Source organism: Callithrix jacchus, chromosome 1 (assembly GCF_049354715.1).
Source record: "Callithrix jacchus isolate 240 chromosome 1, calJac240_pri, whole genome shotgun sequence".
NCBI lineage: Eukaryota > Metazoa > Chordata > Mammalia > Primates > Cebidae > Callithrix > Callithrix jacchus.
Window position 1 is genome coordinate 14,428,478 of NC_133502.1, and position 16,574 is coordinate 14,445,051.

At 42.7% G+C, this 16,574-nt stretch overlaps 1 protein-coding gene across 1 annotated transcript in view; it reads right to left on the reverse strand.

The window, feature by feature from the left end:
• The window catches only part of SLC15A1 (solute carrier family 15 member 1), a 63,226-nt gene that overhangs the window by 22,551 nt on the left and 24,101 nt on the right, over positions 1–16,574 (reverse strand). The window contains exons 6-15 of the mRNA XM_008993436.4: positions 14,880–14,979; positions 14,569–14,659; positions 12,612–12,695; positions 9,487–9,569; positions 6,264–6,350; positions 5,625–5,714; positions 3,302–3,346; positions 3,145–3,177; positions 2,973–3,061; positions 1,770–1,851 (exon numbers count right to left, since the gene is read on the reverse strand). Of these exons, the coding sequence (XP_008991684.4) occupies positions 1,770–1,851; positions 2,973–3,061; positions 3,145–3,177; positions 3,302–3,346; positions 5,625–5,714; positions 6,264–6,350; positions 9,487–9,569; positions 12,612–12,695; positions 14,569–14,659; positions 14,880–14,979 (784 nt within the window). The remainder of the gene's footprint in view (positions 1–1,769; positions 1,852–2,972; positions 3,062–3,144; positions 3,178–3,301; positions 3,347–5,624; positions 5,715–6,263; positions 6,351–9,486; positions 9,570–12,611; positions 12,696–14,568; positions 14,660–14,879; positions 14,980–16,574) is intronic.

Here is a 16,574-nt window from a genome sequence, read left to right on the forward strand (position 1 = left end):
CCAGTCCCCAGCCCTAGACGCAGTGCTGTACACAGCTCACAAATGCCTTATGCCCTCCTGCCTCCATACCTTTGTTCAGAGTTTTTGTCTTGTTTCTATAATGCCCTCTTTCAAAACCCAGTGTCACTGAAGCAATCCGGGCCCACCTTAGCCCACAATTCATCTTCCACAAAGCTGGCTGTGTTCAAGAGGAGCATGAGTATACCCACAATCACGGGGGCCCCATTTGCAATAGCCAAAAGGCGCAGGCAACCCAGGTGCCTGTCGAGGGGAGGGGATGAACAGTGTGGTGTATACACACAACGGCATGGTATTCAGTTTTACAAAGGAAGAAAATTCTGACACAGGCTGCAACAGGAAGAACCCCGAAGACAATGTGCTAAGTGAAATTAGCCAGTCACAGAAGGACAAATAACATATAACGCCACTCATAGGAGGTGCTAGAGTAGTCAGATTCACAGAGTCAGAGAGTCAGATTCATAGAGTCAGAGAGTCAGATTCATAGAGTCAGTGAGTCAGATTCATAGAGTCAGAGAGTCAGATTCACAGAGTCAGAAAGCCGGATTCATAGAGTCAGAAAGCACAATGGGGTTGATGGGGCTGGGGAGGGGGAGATGGAAGTTGTTTAATAGGCACAGAAATTCAGTTCTGTAAGATGAAGAGTTCTGGAGATTGCACAACAATGGAGATGTACTTAACGCTACTGAACTTTGCACATAAAAATGACTACTATGTGGCCGGGCATGGGGGCTCATGCCTGTGATCCCAGTACACTGAGAGGCTGAGGTGGGAGGATTGTTTACCAGCCCAGGCAACGTAGTGGGATCGATCTCTACAAAAAATGTTTAAAATTTAGTGGAGTGCAGTGGTGCGTGCCTAAAGTCCCAGCTACTCAGGAGACCAAGGTGGGAGGATCACTTGAGCCCAGGAGGTTGTGGCTGCAGTGCCTGTGACTACACCACTGCACTCCAGCAGCCTGGGTGACAGAGTGAGACCCTGTTTCAAAGAAAAAAAGAAGAAGAATGTGGTAAACATCATGTTATATATATTTGCCACAATTAATTTTTTTTTATTTAAAGATATTAAAGAGCTGCTCTGCCTATGGAGTAGCCATTCTTCACTCCTCTACTTTCTCAATAAACTTCCTTTTGCCTAAAAATATAAATAGAGAGAGAGAGAAGGAGAGAAGGAACGAGAGAAAGAGAGAGAGAAAGGCAAAGAGAGGGAGGAAGTGGTGGGGAGTGGCGGGGAGAGGGAGGAGGCTCTTTCCCACCACACAGCCCTGTTTCTAGGAGCTGCTCTCAGACTGCCAGCATTAGGAGTCTAGCTGAGCCCACTGTGAGTCCAACAGATGTGTGCGTTAGCTTAGAAACTACTCATTTTTAGAAACACTAGAACAAAATGCATTCTCACATCAAAGAGAAAATTTACACACATTTGAGATGACACTTGTTTGTGAATGTTGACCTTCTTTTAACCAGATCTCCTAGGAGTTCAGATGGTGAAGAAACACATTCTGTAAACTTATTTTCCATCATAAAAACTGTATTATAAATGCAATCCTCTTATGTAAGCTTTTTCCCCCTGCTGAAGCCCACCCATTTTACCCTCACATCCATGGTGCCTCCTGTGGTTCACAGCTCCAGGGCTCAGTTTACAGAGAAAGACCCTGGCCTCCCCTAATCCCATTCATCCTGGAGAAAGAAGATTCTGAACGCTCCACCTAAATGCACTGGGAAAGGACCCGGGAGAAGCATAGGACAACTCACATCAATTTCCACCTGAACGATGGCAGCCACCACAAAGGCCATGGATGCCAGGAACATGCCAACAGTCATCTTCTTCAGGGAGCTGATGGGGCAAGAGAAGGGTGACTCTCAACCAGTCCCACATAGATGAGCTAAGCCAAACCCCACCCCTGTCATCCCCCAATAAAACCAAATTCCCTCCAAAAACACATGGGCTTCAAAGCGCCTCTCCCTCTCTTGGTCATGGATTCATGACCAAGACCAAGACCAAGGAGGATAAATGGAATATAGCATCTCATTCTCATTTGCTTGCTTATTTATTTATTTATTATTATTATTTTTAGATGGAGTCTTTCTCTGTCATCCAGGCTGGAGTGCAGTGGCACAATCTCAGCTCACCACAATCTCTGCCTCCCAGGTTCAAGTAATTCTCGTGCCTCAGCCTCCTGAGTAGCTGGGATTACAGGCAACTGTAACCATGTCGGCTAATTTCTTGTTTTTTTAGTAGATATAGGGATTTCCCCTGTTGTCTAGGCTGGTCTTGAACTCCTGACCTCAAGCAGTCTACCTGCCTTGGCCTCCCAAAGTGCTGGAATTACAGGCATGAGCCACTGTGCCTGGCCTGTATATTTACTTTTAATTTCTAGAAGCTATAGTTTAGGTGATACTCCAGATTACAAAGGCCATTCCTAACATCTGCATATAGAAGAAAGCCTTGATTAAAGGCCTTTTCAGGCTGTCATTCACAGCTTTTTTTTTTTTGAGATGGAGTTTTGCTCTTGTTACCCAGGCTGGAGTGCAATAGCGCGATCTTGGCTCACTGCAACCTCCGCCTCCTGGGTTCAGGCAATTCGCCTGCCTCAGCCTCCTGAATAGCTGGGACTACAGGCACGCGCCACCATGCCCAGCTAATTTTTTGTATTTTTAGTAGAGATGAGGTTTCACCAAGTTGACCAGGATGGTCTCGATCTCTTGACCTCGTGATCCACCTGCCTCGGCCTCCCAAAGTGCTGGGATTACAGGCTTGAGCCACTGCGCCTGGCCAGCATTTTTATTTTAAAGAACATTTTCAGAAACATCAGCACACGAACATTTATTTACTTCATTCTTCAAAACCACACCCTCTAGGTGAGGTTGTGGGAGGGGCTGCAGGCTGAGGGCAGCCCATCTGCAAAGCCCTGGCACCAAAGGAGCCTCCACCAACACAGCCCACCCGTCACCTACGTGAAATTGAAGCCACATTTTGCAATCAGAGGGTACAGCACAGCATCGAAGATGGGGACCATGATCACGATCAGGATGGCGTTCACGGTCTGCAGAGGAGGTGGAGGTGAAATGTTAAGCTTGTCTCAAAGACAACTCTGACCCTGAAAGCAACTTACACGTCCTCTCCTACCTGCATCTGATCAGGCTGAATTTCCATAGTTCCCTAAGAAGAGAGGAAAAACATCTCACTGAAAAATGCCATGAAAGGGAAGAAGAAAGGGGACAGAAAAACTGAAACGAAGGAATCGTGACCGGGAAGATCAAGTGTCTCCATTTCCCAAACTTACGATTTTCCCGGACATGGTTGTTGCTTGCAGTGTCCACCTGGAGCCCTTAAAAACAAAGATGTTTGCTCTATTATTTGGAAATGTGGGATTTAAAATTTTACAAGTCAATAGCGAGTCTTTTCCAAATCAGGAATGAGGTCTGACATGTTATGGGATTTTTGTTTGTTTTTGAGACAGAGTCTTGCTCTGTTGCCCAGGCTGGAGTGCAGTGGTGTGATCTCAGCTCACTGCCACCTCCGCCTCCCAGGTTCAAGCGATTCTCCTGCCTCAGCCTCCTGAGCAGCTGGGACTACAGGCGTGAGGCACCACGCCCAGCTAATTTTTGTATTTTTAGTAGAGATGATGTTTCACCATATTGGCCAGGCTGATCTCAAACTCCTGACCTCATGATCCACCCATCTTGGCCTCCCAAAGTGCTGAGATTACAGGTGTGAGCCATTGCACTGGCCATGTTATAGGATACAATGTTATTTTAAACATCAAGTTAGTCTCCCAGCTTTATTATGATACTAGGTCAAAAGAAACAGGTTGTATTTCTAGTGTACAAGTGAACATGATATAGAGTACTCCAGCCCCTCAGAAGCTGCACAAAGCACTACCCCGAGATGAAGCTATCCCTAGAAAATACAAAACTGCATTTCCGAGGCTCGTTGGAAAGCATGGCGTCATCTGCAAGGTGAAAGCAGCTGTGTACCCTGCAGATGGTCCATATTCATGGCATCCAAGATTCAAAAATGTTATTATTGTTAACAGCCATTTTGACAGTCTAGGCTGGCCTCAAACAGATCTCCATCAAGAGAGTAGTGGATTTAAACCTGGGCAGCCCTGCTACGGTCAACCTATTTCACAGTGAAAGAGGACTCAGGACTGTACAAGTAAGTATGATTATGTCCATGGAAGACTAAACACGTAAATGCTTTCATATGAATCCCTCAGCTCCACTAGAAAGACATCATAGAAAGTCGGGAAATTGGCCGGGCACGGTGGCTCATACCTATAATCCCAGCACTTTGGAAGGCCGAGGTGCATGAATCACCTGTGGTCAGGAGTTCGAGACCAGCCTGGCCAACATGGCAAAACCCCATCTCTACTAAAAATTGGCTGGGTGCGGTGGCAGGTGCCTGTAATCTCAGCTATGAAGAGGCTGAGGCAGGAGAATCACTTGAACCTGGGAAGTGGAGGTTGCAGTGAGCCAAGATCTTTCCCCTGCACTCCAGCTTGGGTGACAGATCGAGACTCTGTATCAGAAAGAAAAAAGAAAAAAAGGAAATCTACCCCTGTTTGAGTTTTTCCTAGAGGCCAGTCACTGAGTACCTTATGGATATTCTCACACTGGACCCTCACAGCCTTGAGGCGGGTGATTAGCACCCTTTCGGAAGAGTTAAGAGTTACTACAGCCACCCACGTGTCCCAGCTACCACGGGAGGGGTGCGTTTCCAGTGCAAGCCTCATTCCTGTGCCCGGCTCCTGTCCCACATGCAGCGCTGCCTCCGGGGTTTGTCTGATCCCTTCTCAATCTCCTACTTAGAAATGAGGAGACGTATGTGTACACTTACATTTCTCCCATGCCATGGTTCATCCCTATCATCATCCTCCCTGCACAAACCACTGGTGTTCACTGATTTTTTTAAACTCCAGTTTCTAAGAGAAACAATATCTATGTTTTTGTTCCGTAAATCAGGACTGATCTTTAAAAAGAAACAGTATCCAATTGCTTTAGTTACTGAGCCTCATGCATTGAGTTGTTTAACAGGATTGTGAAAAGTTCCTGGGCATGTGTCTTAGAGCTGTGGTAGAAAGAGACAACAATCACCTGCTGAGTCCTAGGTCCCTGCTCAGAGAGGAGTCATTTTCCACCCTAGGATGGCACTTCTAGCCCGAGGACTCCATCTTAGAGTGGAAGACATCAAGTACCTCTCCATTTATGTGTGGACCCCATTAAAAGGCAACCTATCTTGTTACCACGCTGTATTGGTAGGAAAACAAACTCTTTACTCTCAGTTTTCATTGGCAAGAGTCCTGGATGAAATATTTCCCAAGGCTACTTGACTTGAACTCACCTAATTGTCTTCATTATTTAGCAAGACAAATGTGGGTAGAACCACCTGGAATTGCTGTTTTATGTTGTTGTTGTTGTTCTTTTACAATAAACTGAATGTGTTCTAACACATTAAACTGAATGTGTTTAATTAAATAAGTGAAATATAAGTGAGAAACTGGAAAATAACTTTTTAGGTGTGAAATACAAAGTGAGCCTTGGTAGCTGGCAGTGCAGATGTACTCTTGCTAAATGAAGAGGAACGGAAGCAGAGTTTCACATTACCTGCTGGTCAAACAGGGCCCAGAACATAGGGAGTGGAATATACAGGAACATCACCCTCGTAACCATCTTAATTTGGGAGATAAGCCGCTCCTGTAGTTGGAGTGGGGGAGGGACAAGTCAGCCACACCCTGTGTCCTGTGCCACTCAAGGCTTGCAGGCGATGCTGAGTTTCAGTGGAGACACAGATATTTGCATCTAGAGACAAGCTGGGAGGTGATTAATCCAAAACATACTGCTGCAGTTTTTTTAGAAAACTGAAAATGTCTAAGCTATCTAAAGTATGAGTGAAAGCATCTATTTAGGAGGCAAATTACCTGAACTTCCTGTAAATCCCGCCACTGCCATCACCACCGCTTGACTCTGCTATATTCAAACTAAGGTTATGTGACCCCAGTTACATGTAATTAATGGCAATTAGACCAAATGAAAAACTATGAAAAGGTAATATTGTTTCCAGACTAATTATATCCACTATTTATCAAGTTCTTCAATTAAAAAAATGCACTCGTGCATAGTCTTGTCTAATATGCTGTAAAGGTATAGCTGATCATTATGTCCACGTAACCTTCATGTGGATTGAGGTTCTGGGTGTTCACTTCCCAGGGAAACCGGGGCCATGTGGCAATGACGGTTACTCACATCATATTTCTCCTTGGCCCAGTCCAGCCAGTGCTCCCTCTTGGGAAATGTCTTACTCCGATGCCTGAATCTATTTTTGATGGCAAACTGAAGGAAGGGAGAAAAATCAAATTTCAAAACGGGACCAACAACTTTGTCAGGGAAGCATATTTCAATTAAGCTCCCTTTAGCAGAAAACTATGCTTATGAGAAAAGCAAAATATAAAACTGTAACTACTAGTATACGAGCACTTATATCTATTAATAGTGTCTTTCCAACTAGGAGCATCTGAGTTGGGGTGAACAGAGTCAAGCTGTGTCCAATTAACTCACTAGATCCTTTAGAGAAGCATGTCCAGTAGAAATAAAACATGAGGCCGGGCGTGGGGGCTCACGCCTGTAATCCCAGCACTTTGGAGGCTAAAGTGTATCTTGGCAAGTGTATGATGAGATCATGATACAAGGCAAGTGTATCATGAGATCAGAAGATGGAGACCATCTTGGCTAACATGGTGAAACCCCATCTCTTTTAAAATATAAAAAAAATTAGCTGGGTGTGGTGGCACACACCTGTAGTCCCAGCTACTCAGGGGAGGCTGAGGCAGTGGAATCACTTGAACCTGGGAGGGAGGTTGCAGTGAGTGGAGATCGTGCTTCTGCACTCCAGCCTGGTGACAGAGCAAGACTCCATCTCAAAAAAAAGAAAGAACTAGAACACAAGCCATGTTTGCAATTTAAGTTTTCTAGTAGCCATCTTAAAAAGTAAAAGTGAAACAGGTAAAATTCATTATAAATATATTTTATGTAACATGATAAACCCCACTGATTTTACTAGGTAATCAATATTTAAAAATTAATGAGAATTTTTACCTTCCTTCATATTATGTCTTCCAAATCCACAGAATATTTTATACTTATGACATAATTTCAATTTGTTTTTGAGACAGGGTCTTGCTCTGTTGCCTAGGCTGGAGTACAGTAGCACTGACTTGGCTCACTGAAGCCTTGACCTCTGAGGCTCAAGTGATCCTCTCAGCTCAGCCTCCCAAGTAGTTGGGACCACGGGTATGTGCCACCGTGCCTGGCTAATTTTTTGATTTTATTTTTAATAGAGATAGGGTTTTACAATTTTGCCCAGGCTGGTCTCGAACTCCTGAGCTCAGGCTATCTGCCTGCCTTAACCTCCCAAAGTGCTGGGATTGCAGGCATGAGCCACCATGCCCAGTCAGCACATCTTAATTTGGATGCTAGATTTTATCAGAGATATTTGATCTGTATTTAGGTTTCATAAAGTTTGTGTTTGAAAATCTAGATTTACACACTAAGTTGTTCCAGACATACTTAAAAGCCTTTCAATAACTAAACTGAGTATCAGTTTTTAAAGAGTAAGAACCCACTACAGAGAAACACATTTATTAACAAATCAAGGCGATAGGGAAACATACTTTAAAATACAATAACACAGGTCAGAAAAATACGACGACCCACCCGTCATAAAATTAGAGGCCACAAAGATTCCTTGTCAGCGTTGTTTAGGAAAAAGGCTTCTGGGAGCAGCAAAGTTCATTTACAACAATAAGCAAGGGGTGATGCTGGTGGAGGCTGGAGGCATGAGTGTGACCAAAAGGCAGTAAGTTGGCCGGGCGCGGTGGCTCACATCTGTAATCCCAGCACTTTGGGAGGCCAAGGCGGGTGGAATACTTGAGGCCAGGAGTTCAAGACCGGCCTGGTCAACATAGCAAAACCCCATCTCTACTAAAAATACAAAACATTAGCCAGGTGTGGTGGCAGGCATCTGTAATCCCAGCTACTTGGGAGGCTGAGGCAGGAGAATTGCTTAAACCAGGGAGGTGGAGGTTGCAGTGAGCCAAGATCATGCCACTGTACTCCAGCCTGGGCAACAGAATAAGATTTCGTCTAAAAAAGAAAAAAGGAAGGAAGGAAGGAAGGAAGGAAGGAACGAAGGAAGGAAGGAAGGAAGGAAGGAAGGAAATATAATAAATAATCAAAGCAGTAAGGCCAGGTAAGATAAAGTAAGTATTCTAAAATTATCTTAAGGCTGCCTTTTCATCCAAAAGATTCACAGGTGATTTTTTTTTTAAGTAAGTGACATATTTACCTCTAGTTATACAACATATACAGTATATTCACTAAAAAATGGGGAGTGTATGAGAAAAAATTATTTTATTCCATTATCTAAGGCTTTCTACTCTCAAGATTCATTTCCTGCCCATAAATATACCTGTATATGCATATACTACGGAGGTGCTTATGGAAGGATCCACATTCTGCACATTTCTATCACCAAATATTCTTTAAAACAAGACTGCTGCCGGCTGCATGCTATGCAGAGACGAGCTGGAAGTTCAGCACCGTCTTCCTATTTGTAGCAATTTGGTGGGCTTACATTTTTGCTATTGTAAGTATTACAATGATAATCTTTGTATGTGAGTCTGTGTTCACTTTTTCAAATTATTTACTTTTTTGTTTGTTTTTTCTTTTTTTGTTAAAATTATTTTCTTACTGTAGTTTGTTTCGTTTTGTTTTGAGACAGTCTCTTTCTGTCACCCAGGCTGGGGTGCGACCTTGGCTCACTGCATCCTCTGCCTCCCAGGTTCAAGCGATTCTTGTGCCTCAGCCTCCTGAGTAGCTGGTATTACAGGCACCCACCATCATGTCTGGTTAATTTTTTTATTTTTAGTAGAGACAGGTTTTACCATGTTGACAAGGCTGGCCTCAAACTTCTGAGCTCAAGTGATCCACCCGCCTTGGCCTCCCAAAGTGCTGGGGCTACAGGTGTGAGCCACCGCGCCCGGCCTATTTTCTTACTCTTAATTCTTGAGAGCAGCATGACTGACTCGAAGCATCTGAACATTTGAGAGTTTTGCTACACATTGCCAAATTGAACCTCTCCATTTCTGTTTCACTGCTCCCCAACAAACTTCAAGCGCTGTTCTTTGACAGGTGACGATCTCTGATAGATGAAAAGTCACTTTGATTGGCTTTTCTTTGATCATTGATCTTATTTTATAAGCTCAAAAGCCATTTCTATTCCTCCCTTATTGAATTCTGTTTGTGTCTTTTTCCATCTGGTGAATTTTTGAAGAAACTGCCATTTATTGAAATAAAAACACTAAAAAAATATTTAAAAGAAAATCAAAGCTTAATTAAATTATAATTTAAAGGATGTAGAAGGTTCTGAGGTGGTTAAATGGGCTTGAGAAAGAGCAGCTGGGATACTTACACCGATGCACTTGACCACTTTGGCCATGATGTTGCCCTGTGGCTGGAACTTCTTGTACATGCCACTGCCAAGGATAAACACCACTAGATAGGGCAGAAAAAGACATGTCAGCAGGGCATGTGCCAGAGCCACCTGTGGCCCAGAGAAATATGCCTTTGAGTTACAACTTTGTTTGGGAATAACCAGATTACTTATGGAATGGGTTTAACTACCAACCTCACAGTTTAGAAAATGCTTTTAACTCTCACAATCACAAAAACCTCTGAGCAATGTTATATTTGTGTTCTAATATGAAAACCTTTAAGCCTAGTATCATCTACTTCCCATAACTTAAGGTAGCTCAAATATACTCACACAGCTTTTAAGCACAAGTTCTATCTCTATTTAAAGGGAGACAAAAGGAATCAGTGCTTTCATATAACACATTAATGTCTTATTCTACTAAGACAATAAATGGGGCCAGGCTCGGTGGCTCACACCTGTAATCCCAGCACTTTGAGAGGCTGAGGCAGGTGGATCACTTGAGCTCAGGAGTTCAAGACCAACCTGGCCAACATCACATGAAACCCTGTCTCTATTAAAATACAAAAATAAGTTGGGCATGGTGGTGGGCACCTGTAATCCTAGCTACTTGGAGGCTAAGGCAGGAGAAATGTTTGAATCTGGGAGGTGAGATTGCAGTGAGCTGAGATCACGTTACTGTACTCCAGCCTGGGTGACAGAATGAAACTCCGTCTCAAAAAAATAAAAATAAAAATAAATGGAGCTGTAATTTTCTGACTGCAATGGGAAGAGAAACCTTTTCCTTTCTCCCTTTTATATTCAGGAAAAAAAGAATCAATCATACGTGGCAGAAGTTTTTTCTGTGGTCACTACAGAAGCAGTTATAATTAATTGCATCTGCAGCTACAGTTTTATAAAAGTTAGAAGCACCTTTTAATGAAGCCATTCTTCCATGGACCTTTTTGGCAAAAGTCATATTGTGAAAATAACTTAGAAAAAAAGACATTCTGGGGATGAGTATAGTGTCTCACGTCTGTAATCCCAGCACTTTGAGAGGCCAAGGCAGGAGGATCACTTGAAGCAGTAGTTCAAGAACAGCCTGGACAACATAGTGAGACCTTATGCTATCATCTTATCAAACATTTTTTAAAAATTTAAAGCATTTTTGCAAGAGTCTCTGAAAACATAGTTCATATGCTAGGATTTCTGATTATTCAATACCACGCTTAAATAATTAAAAAACACTGATAGCTTGAATTCTACTGGTTTTTCTCAATTAAGAGGGCCTGAGATTTTTGACAGGTGCTAACTCCAAGTATGTACCTATACTATCGATGTTCTTTATAGCCGATGAAGTGGATGTTTACTTATATTTTTGCCCTATGTCAACCTTTTTCAATGCAGACATGGATAGTAAAGAGACTGAGTCTACGTTTTCTTTTACCAAATAATATTTCATCTTTAAGGTTCTGGTTAATTGAAAACTAATTCAAGCATAGGAATTTCTAGAGGTCGTACTGACATATCGGATTTGGTCCGTTCTCAATTCCTCCAGAAGAAAAAGCATAATCTTTGATAGAGGAATAACTTGTACAGATGAAATAAAAATTTACCTAAAGTGCTTAATACAGTGTAAGAACCATATTAAAAATGGGAGAATACTGAGTGCTGACCTAAATGAAAGGAGAAGGCTAACCTGCTACAACGTGAGCAAAAGAGACTTAAATGGGTCTTGCATGCACTACTAAGATCTGAGAATAAAAACTGGAGAGAGAGATGTGGCCAGCAGAGCAAAGCTGATGACAAGCTCATGTGAGTGGGAGAAGGGGCTCTGAGGACTTGAGGTGGCCACTCGGCTCTTTTCTTCTTGCCCTGCTCTTGGCCACTTTTCACCTCCAACCATTCCATGGAGAGAAACCACATTTCCGAAAAGCCAATGCCAAGAACTAATGTGCAAATGAATGCCTCAAAGAGACATGTATGTTCTGTCCAACAAGAAATAATTCTAGCAGAAACATTTGGGGATGATATTAGTTTGGTGCAAAAGTTATTGCGGTTTTTGACATTACTTTCAATGGCAAGAGCTGCAATTACTTTTGCACCAACCTGATGGTTGTGGAAATGTAGACATTCATTGGAGTGTTTCAATGTTTTAATGGCAACTGAACCAGGTTGCCATTTCTTCAAGCAAGTTACAGGTAAGTACATGTTGACAAGAACAAAAGCTTTTTAGCCTTGGGTTCAGCTAATCTAGCAGATTCTATCACCTTCATCCTTTTTGTTGTTTGTTTTTAAAAAGGGTCCACTGTAGCATCCAGGCTGAAGTGTTGTGGTGTGATCAGGGCTCACTGCAGCTCAAGCAATCCTCCCACTTAAGCTTCCAGAGTAGCTGGGACTACAGGTGTAAGCCACAGCACCCAGCTAATTAAAAAAAAAAAAAAAAAAAATTGGCTGAGCATGGTGGCTCATGCCTGTAATCCCAGCACTCTGGGAGGCCAAGGCAGGTAGATCACTTGAGGTCAGGAACTCGAGGCCAGCCTGGCTAACATGGTGAAACCCTGTCTCTACTAAAAACACGAACATTAGCCGGATGTGGTGGTATGTGCCTGTCCCAAGTAATCCCAGGGAGGCTGAGGCAGGAGAATTGCTTGAACCTGGGAGGCAGAAGTTGCAGTGAGCCCAAATCGTGCTATTGCACTCCAGCGTGGGTGACAAGAGCAAGACTCTTTAGAGATAGGGTCTCTCTCTGTTGCCCAGGCTTGTCTTGAACTCAAGTGATCCCCCTGCCTCAGCATCCCAAAGTGCTAGGATTACGGCCATGCATGACCATGCCTGGCCTCTCTCACCTTCATCTTAATCTGCCTAAATAGTATCACACCTTTCAATGACTAACTCAGTTGGCTCCTTTTCCTGTAATCCTTTTTTTGATCATATTCACTCAGAAGTGATATGCCAATCCTACTTTCTTTGAGTGGTTAGAGCATGTTTAACATCTGGTGCCAATTCTTCTCACTCCTTTTGGTTGCCACTTGTTACAAGCACTTTAAAAAATGAGTCAGAATCATTCACATAGGGGCTGACCTGGTCCTAGGCTTATATTCATTCAACCAATTTCTACTTACTCAGGGCTACAGCCATGAGAGCAGCAGGAACCCCAAAGGCCAGTGGGTAACAAGCTTGTTTACTGTGGATTCCACACTCTTGAACTAGGGAGAAATGACAAGATTAAAAACTATGATGGCATTGGTAACAAGCATATACTTCATATTTGAAAAGATCCCTCGCTGATAATTACACAGTGCTTTCAAGTAGTGTTCTAGATGTATCCATTTGCCTTACTGATGTCATTGCCAGCTGAACGAAGCAGCAGTGTACCAGAAGATAGAATCCAGTTCTAATCTCAGCCCCTCAATAGATGGGTGATCCCGGCTTGGCCAAAATCAGTGGCCCCTTCTTGGTTCTGTGGATTTTCTTCGCGGGGGAGATAAAGATGGCCTGGATACACTAACTTGATTATATGGGACTCAGTAAATCAAAAGTGCGCTGGAAAATAAGTATCATATGTTCCTGAATTCATGCCAATCAGGAAGCAATTTGATGACCTAGACAGGGGTTGGCACACTTTTCTGTGAAGGGCCCAATAGTAAATATTTTAGGCTTTGTGAGCCATTGGTCTCTGTCAACTACTCAACCCCACCTTTGCAGGGGAAATCAATTGTAGACAATACATAAATGAATGATCTTGCCCAGATTTCTGGATGTGGCCACAGTTTGCCAACCCCTGACCCACAGTTATTTCAGCTCTTGAAATCCCAGGATTTGTTAAAAAAAAATTTATACACACACACACACACACACACACACACACACACACACACACACAGAAATAAATAAATAAAAATTATATAAAAACTAAGCCTTTGTAAGGAGTCATAGAGATTCCTGGAAATCCTTTCCATGGAATGCTGGAGCCACTGGGAATGATCTGACGAGATCAGGGTTTTGATTTGGTTTATCTATCTCACAATTGGGAGAGAAAGAAGTTAGCTAGCAGAGAGACAATCATGCAAATATTTCCTGTTAGTGGCATGCAAAAGTAATTTTCCCCTAGAAAGAACAGAAATTTGTTAGTCAAATCTTTATTTGAACTGATTTGTTAGCAGCTACTTAACAAGTTACATAAATTTTTTTGTCATGTGTTCATTTTATATTTGTATGAGAGGAATGAATTTCCTTTTAAAAATTATCCTTTAACATATTCTATAATTTAAACGTGCACCCTCTAGTAGAACCTAGAGGTGAGAGAGGTGAGGGAACAGGACACAGAAATAAAATCTATGACATTTTTATACAAAACAAGTTAGAAAAATAAACAAGCTGGAAGGGGGTTTACTTGACTGTCATCCTCAAACACTGTTCTATGCAGGAATACATCAATCCCCCTGAAATCTTTATTTCCTGATCTAATCTGATTCCAATGTGGACAGCATGGTCTTGTTACTTAGTCTTCAATACCACCACATATTCCCTGCCATGTGGGAAATTCCCAGACTCTCAATAGAGCATTAGCAAGCACAAACATGATAGCTACTGACACTGTCCCATTCTCTTTATCTGAAGAGTCAAGTGTTATTTTGGAAATACTTGAGATGATGGGAAAGCAAAGAATAAAACTTTGCCCAGTAAACCCTTCCTAAGTCATGGAAATACCATTGGGGAGCAAAGCTTGAAGCCAGAATGGCAGCTACAGCCCACCAGTTGGCTTCCAAACCGCCTCTCTGGCCTCTTACCTCTTATTGTGAGCATGGCATTGCATTAGTGACAGTTTAGGAGGATGGAGGCCCACGCTAAGGATGGCTTAGCCTCTCCAGCGGTCACCAGGATAAGGGATTCAAATAAGATGAGAAAAGGAGGCGAAATGCACAGGAAAAGAAGTGCTTACTCTGGATTCCAATGTGCATCCTAGCATGTAGCTGACAGCTAGAGGACAGGGGAGAAGGGAAGGACAGAACAAAACAAAGGCGGCACGGATTTAACCTTACAGAAAAAAGACAGACATTCCTTCCAGGAGTCTCTTACCTCTGAGCATGGGAGTGATGATCGTGGAGAGCAAACTTCCAGCATTAATGGCCAAGTAAAAGATGGAAAAAAATCTGTTTCTTTGTTTCTCCTGCAATGTTAAGGAGAAAGTAAGATGGCTTTGGCTGTCTATCAATCAACCGAGCAGAGGTAGCAGATGATCTCACTTTACTTCCTAGTTTTGGTTTGTATCTTACTTCCTAATGCACTTAAAAAGAAGTCGATGGAGAACAGGCTTTGCGCCAGTGGCCTCTGACTCCTGGATGTGTGTAGTTCATTCACATGGGCTCTGTGGAGGCTCTTGCTCTTACCTGGCCCTCTTCAAACTGATCTCCGCCAAATGCAGACACGCAAGGCTTGATTCCTCCAGTCCCAAGAGCTATCAGGGCCAGGCCGACCATGGACAGCGCCCTGGGAAAGACAGGGTATCAGGGCCAACATGGCAGATCCCCACAAGCAGAAGCCTTCTCTTTTCCCCAGTTTCCCCCAGCGGACCTGGCACAGTGACACACATAGAGAAGAACGTCATCTCATGGGAAGCCAGCTCACAGGAATGCAGCCTGATAGGCGAATGCAAACTTGAACTCAGGCCTTCAAGCTCCCGTCCCCATCTAATAATTTACCATCCAGAAAACATAAAGCAGTAACTTGCAAGCTGAACAAAGCCTTAGGTATGGGGTTCTTTTGTAGCTTTATTGTTTCCAGTAAACGAGTACATAAATGAAATGTTATTGAACAAATATAAGCATTGTGTCTGGTACACTCATAACAGACTCATCATAGTCATTAAGTAACATTGGAAAACATGATTTCATTGCAAAGCAGAGTATCAGGTTAGGCAGTATGACCTCAGTTTGTTTACCAGGTACAAAAAGGAAAGAAATAGACTAAAAAATTTATTGTTATGTCTAGATGGTGGCGTTAAGGGTTATTTAATGGACTACTGTATTTTCTAGGTTATTGCTAAGTATTTTACCTCCTGAATTGAAAAAAAAAAACAATTCATAGCATTTATTGACTCTCACGTTGTAGTTTCATTAAGTTTAGAGGTAGGAACTACACATTTCTTGTTTTATAGGCATGTATCCCATATCTTCTTGGTTGCTAACGTTGCTTTTAAACACTTAAAAAAATTTTATGAACAGATAAAGTCAAGGAAAATATTGCACAAAGAAAGAATTCTTTAAAAATCATGCTTCCTGAACCAATCTTCCAGAATTCGCTGGTCAAATCACCCCTTTAATCTTGTCTGCCCCTTAATACAACTTGCATTTAATGTTGCCCAACTAAGCATTTTAAAAGACAACAAATCACTCCCAGCTGAGTGTTATATACAATTTATTCTTGTGAGAATTTCAGGTGTGCTCCAACACGGACTCCGTGAAATGAAAAATAAAAAGCTAAGATTTCTTGAGCACTGATCACCTGTCAGGCAGCGTTCTCGGTGCTTTGCTTGGATTAACCCACAACAGTCCTACATGAAGTAGGAACTATCACAAACAAGGAAACCGAGGCACAGAGATTAAGAAAGTTGCTTAAGTCTCACACAACTAGGAGGGGTACAGCCAGAATCTGGCTCCAAAGTCCATGTTCTTAATTGATATTACAGATTAGAAAACTGAGGTGTGGAGAAGAGCGCCTGCCGAGGCCATAGCCCTGCTCTGTGGGAGGGCTCGCAGCCACTCCCCTGCACCGGCACAGTTCCCTCTGGGTACCAAGAGTGTGGCATCAGGAGATCAGTCTGGACAGCAGTCTCTGCTAAGCCAGCAGTGTAGGGATTGCCGATACTAATTTGAGTTTCTATTCTACTCTCCCAGCTCATTAGGTACTTTACTCATAGATCAAGGAACTGAAGCAAAAAACCAGGAAACTGAATAAATCTCTACAACTAGTCTATTAGGCCAGACCAGCACGTGAGCACTTGTCAATAACACCTGCCATCCAGAGCCCAGCACAAAGGGCTGGAACAAATATTTATGAAATGGGATTGTTGAAAAATAGCACAA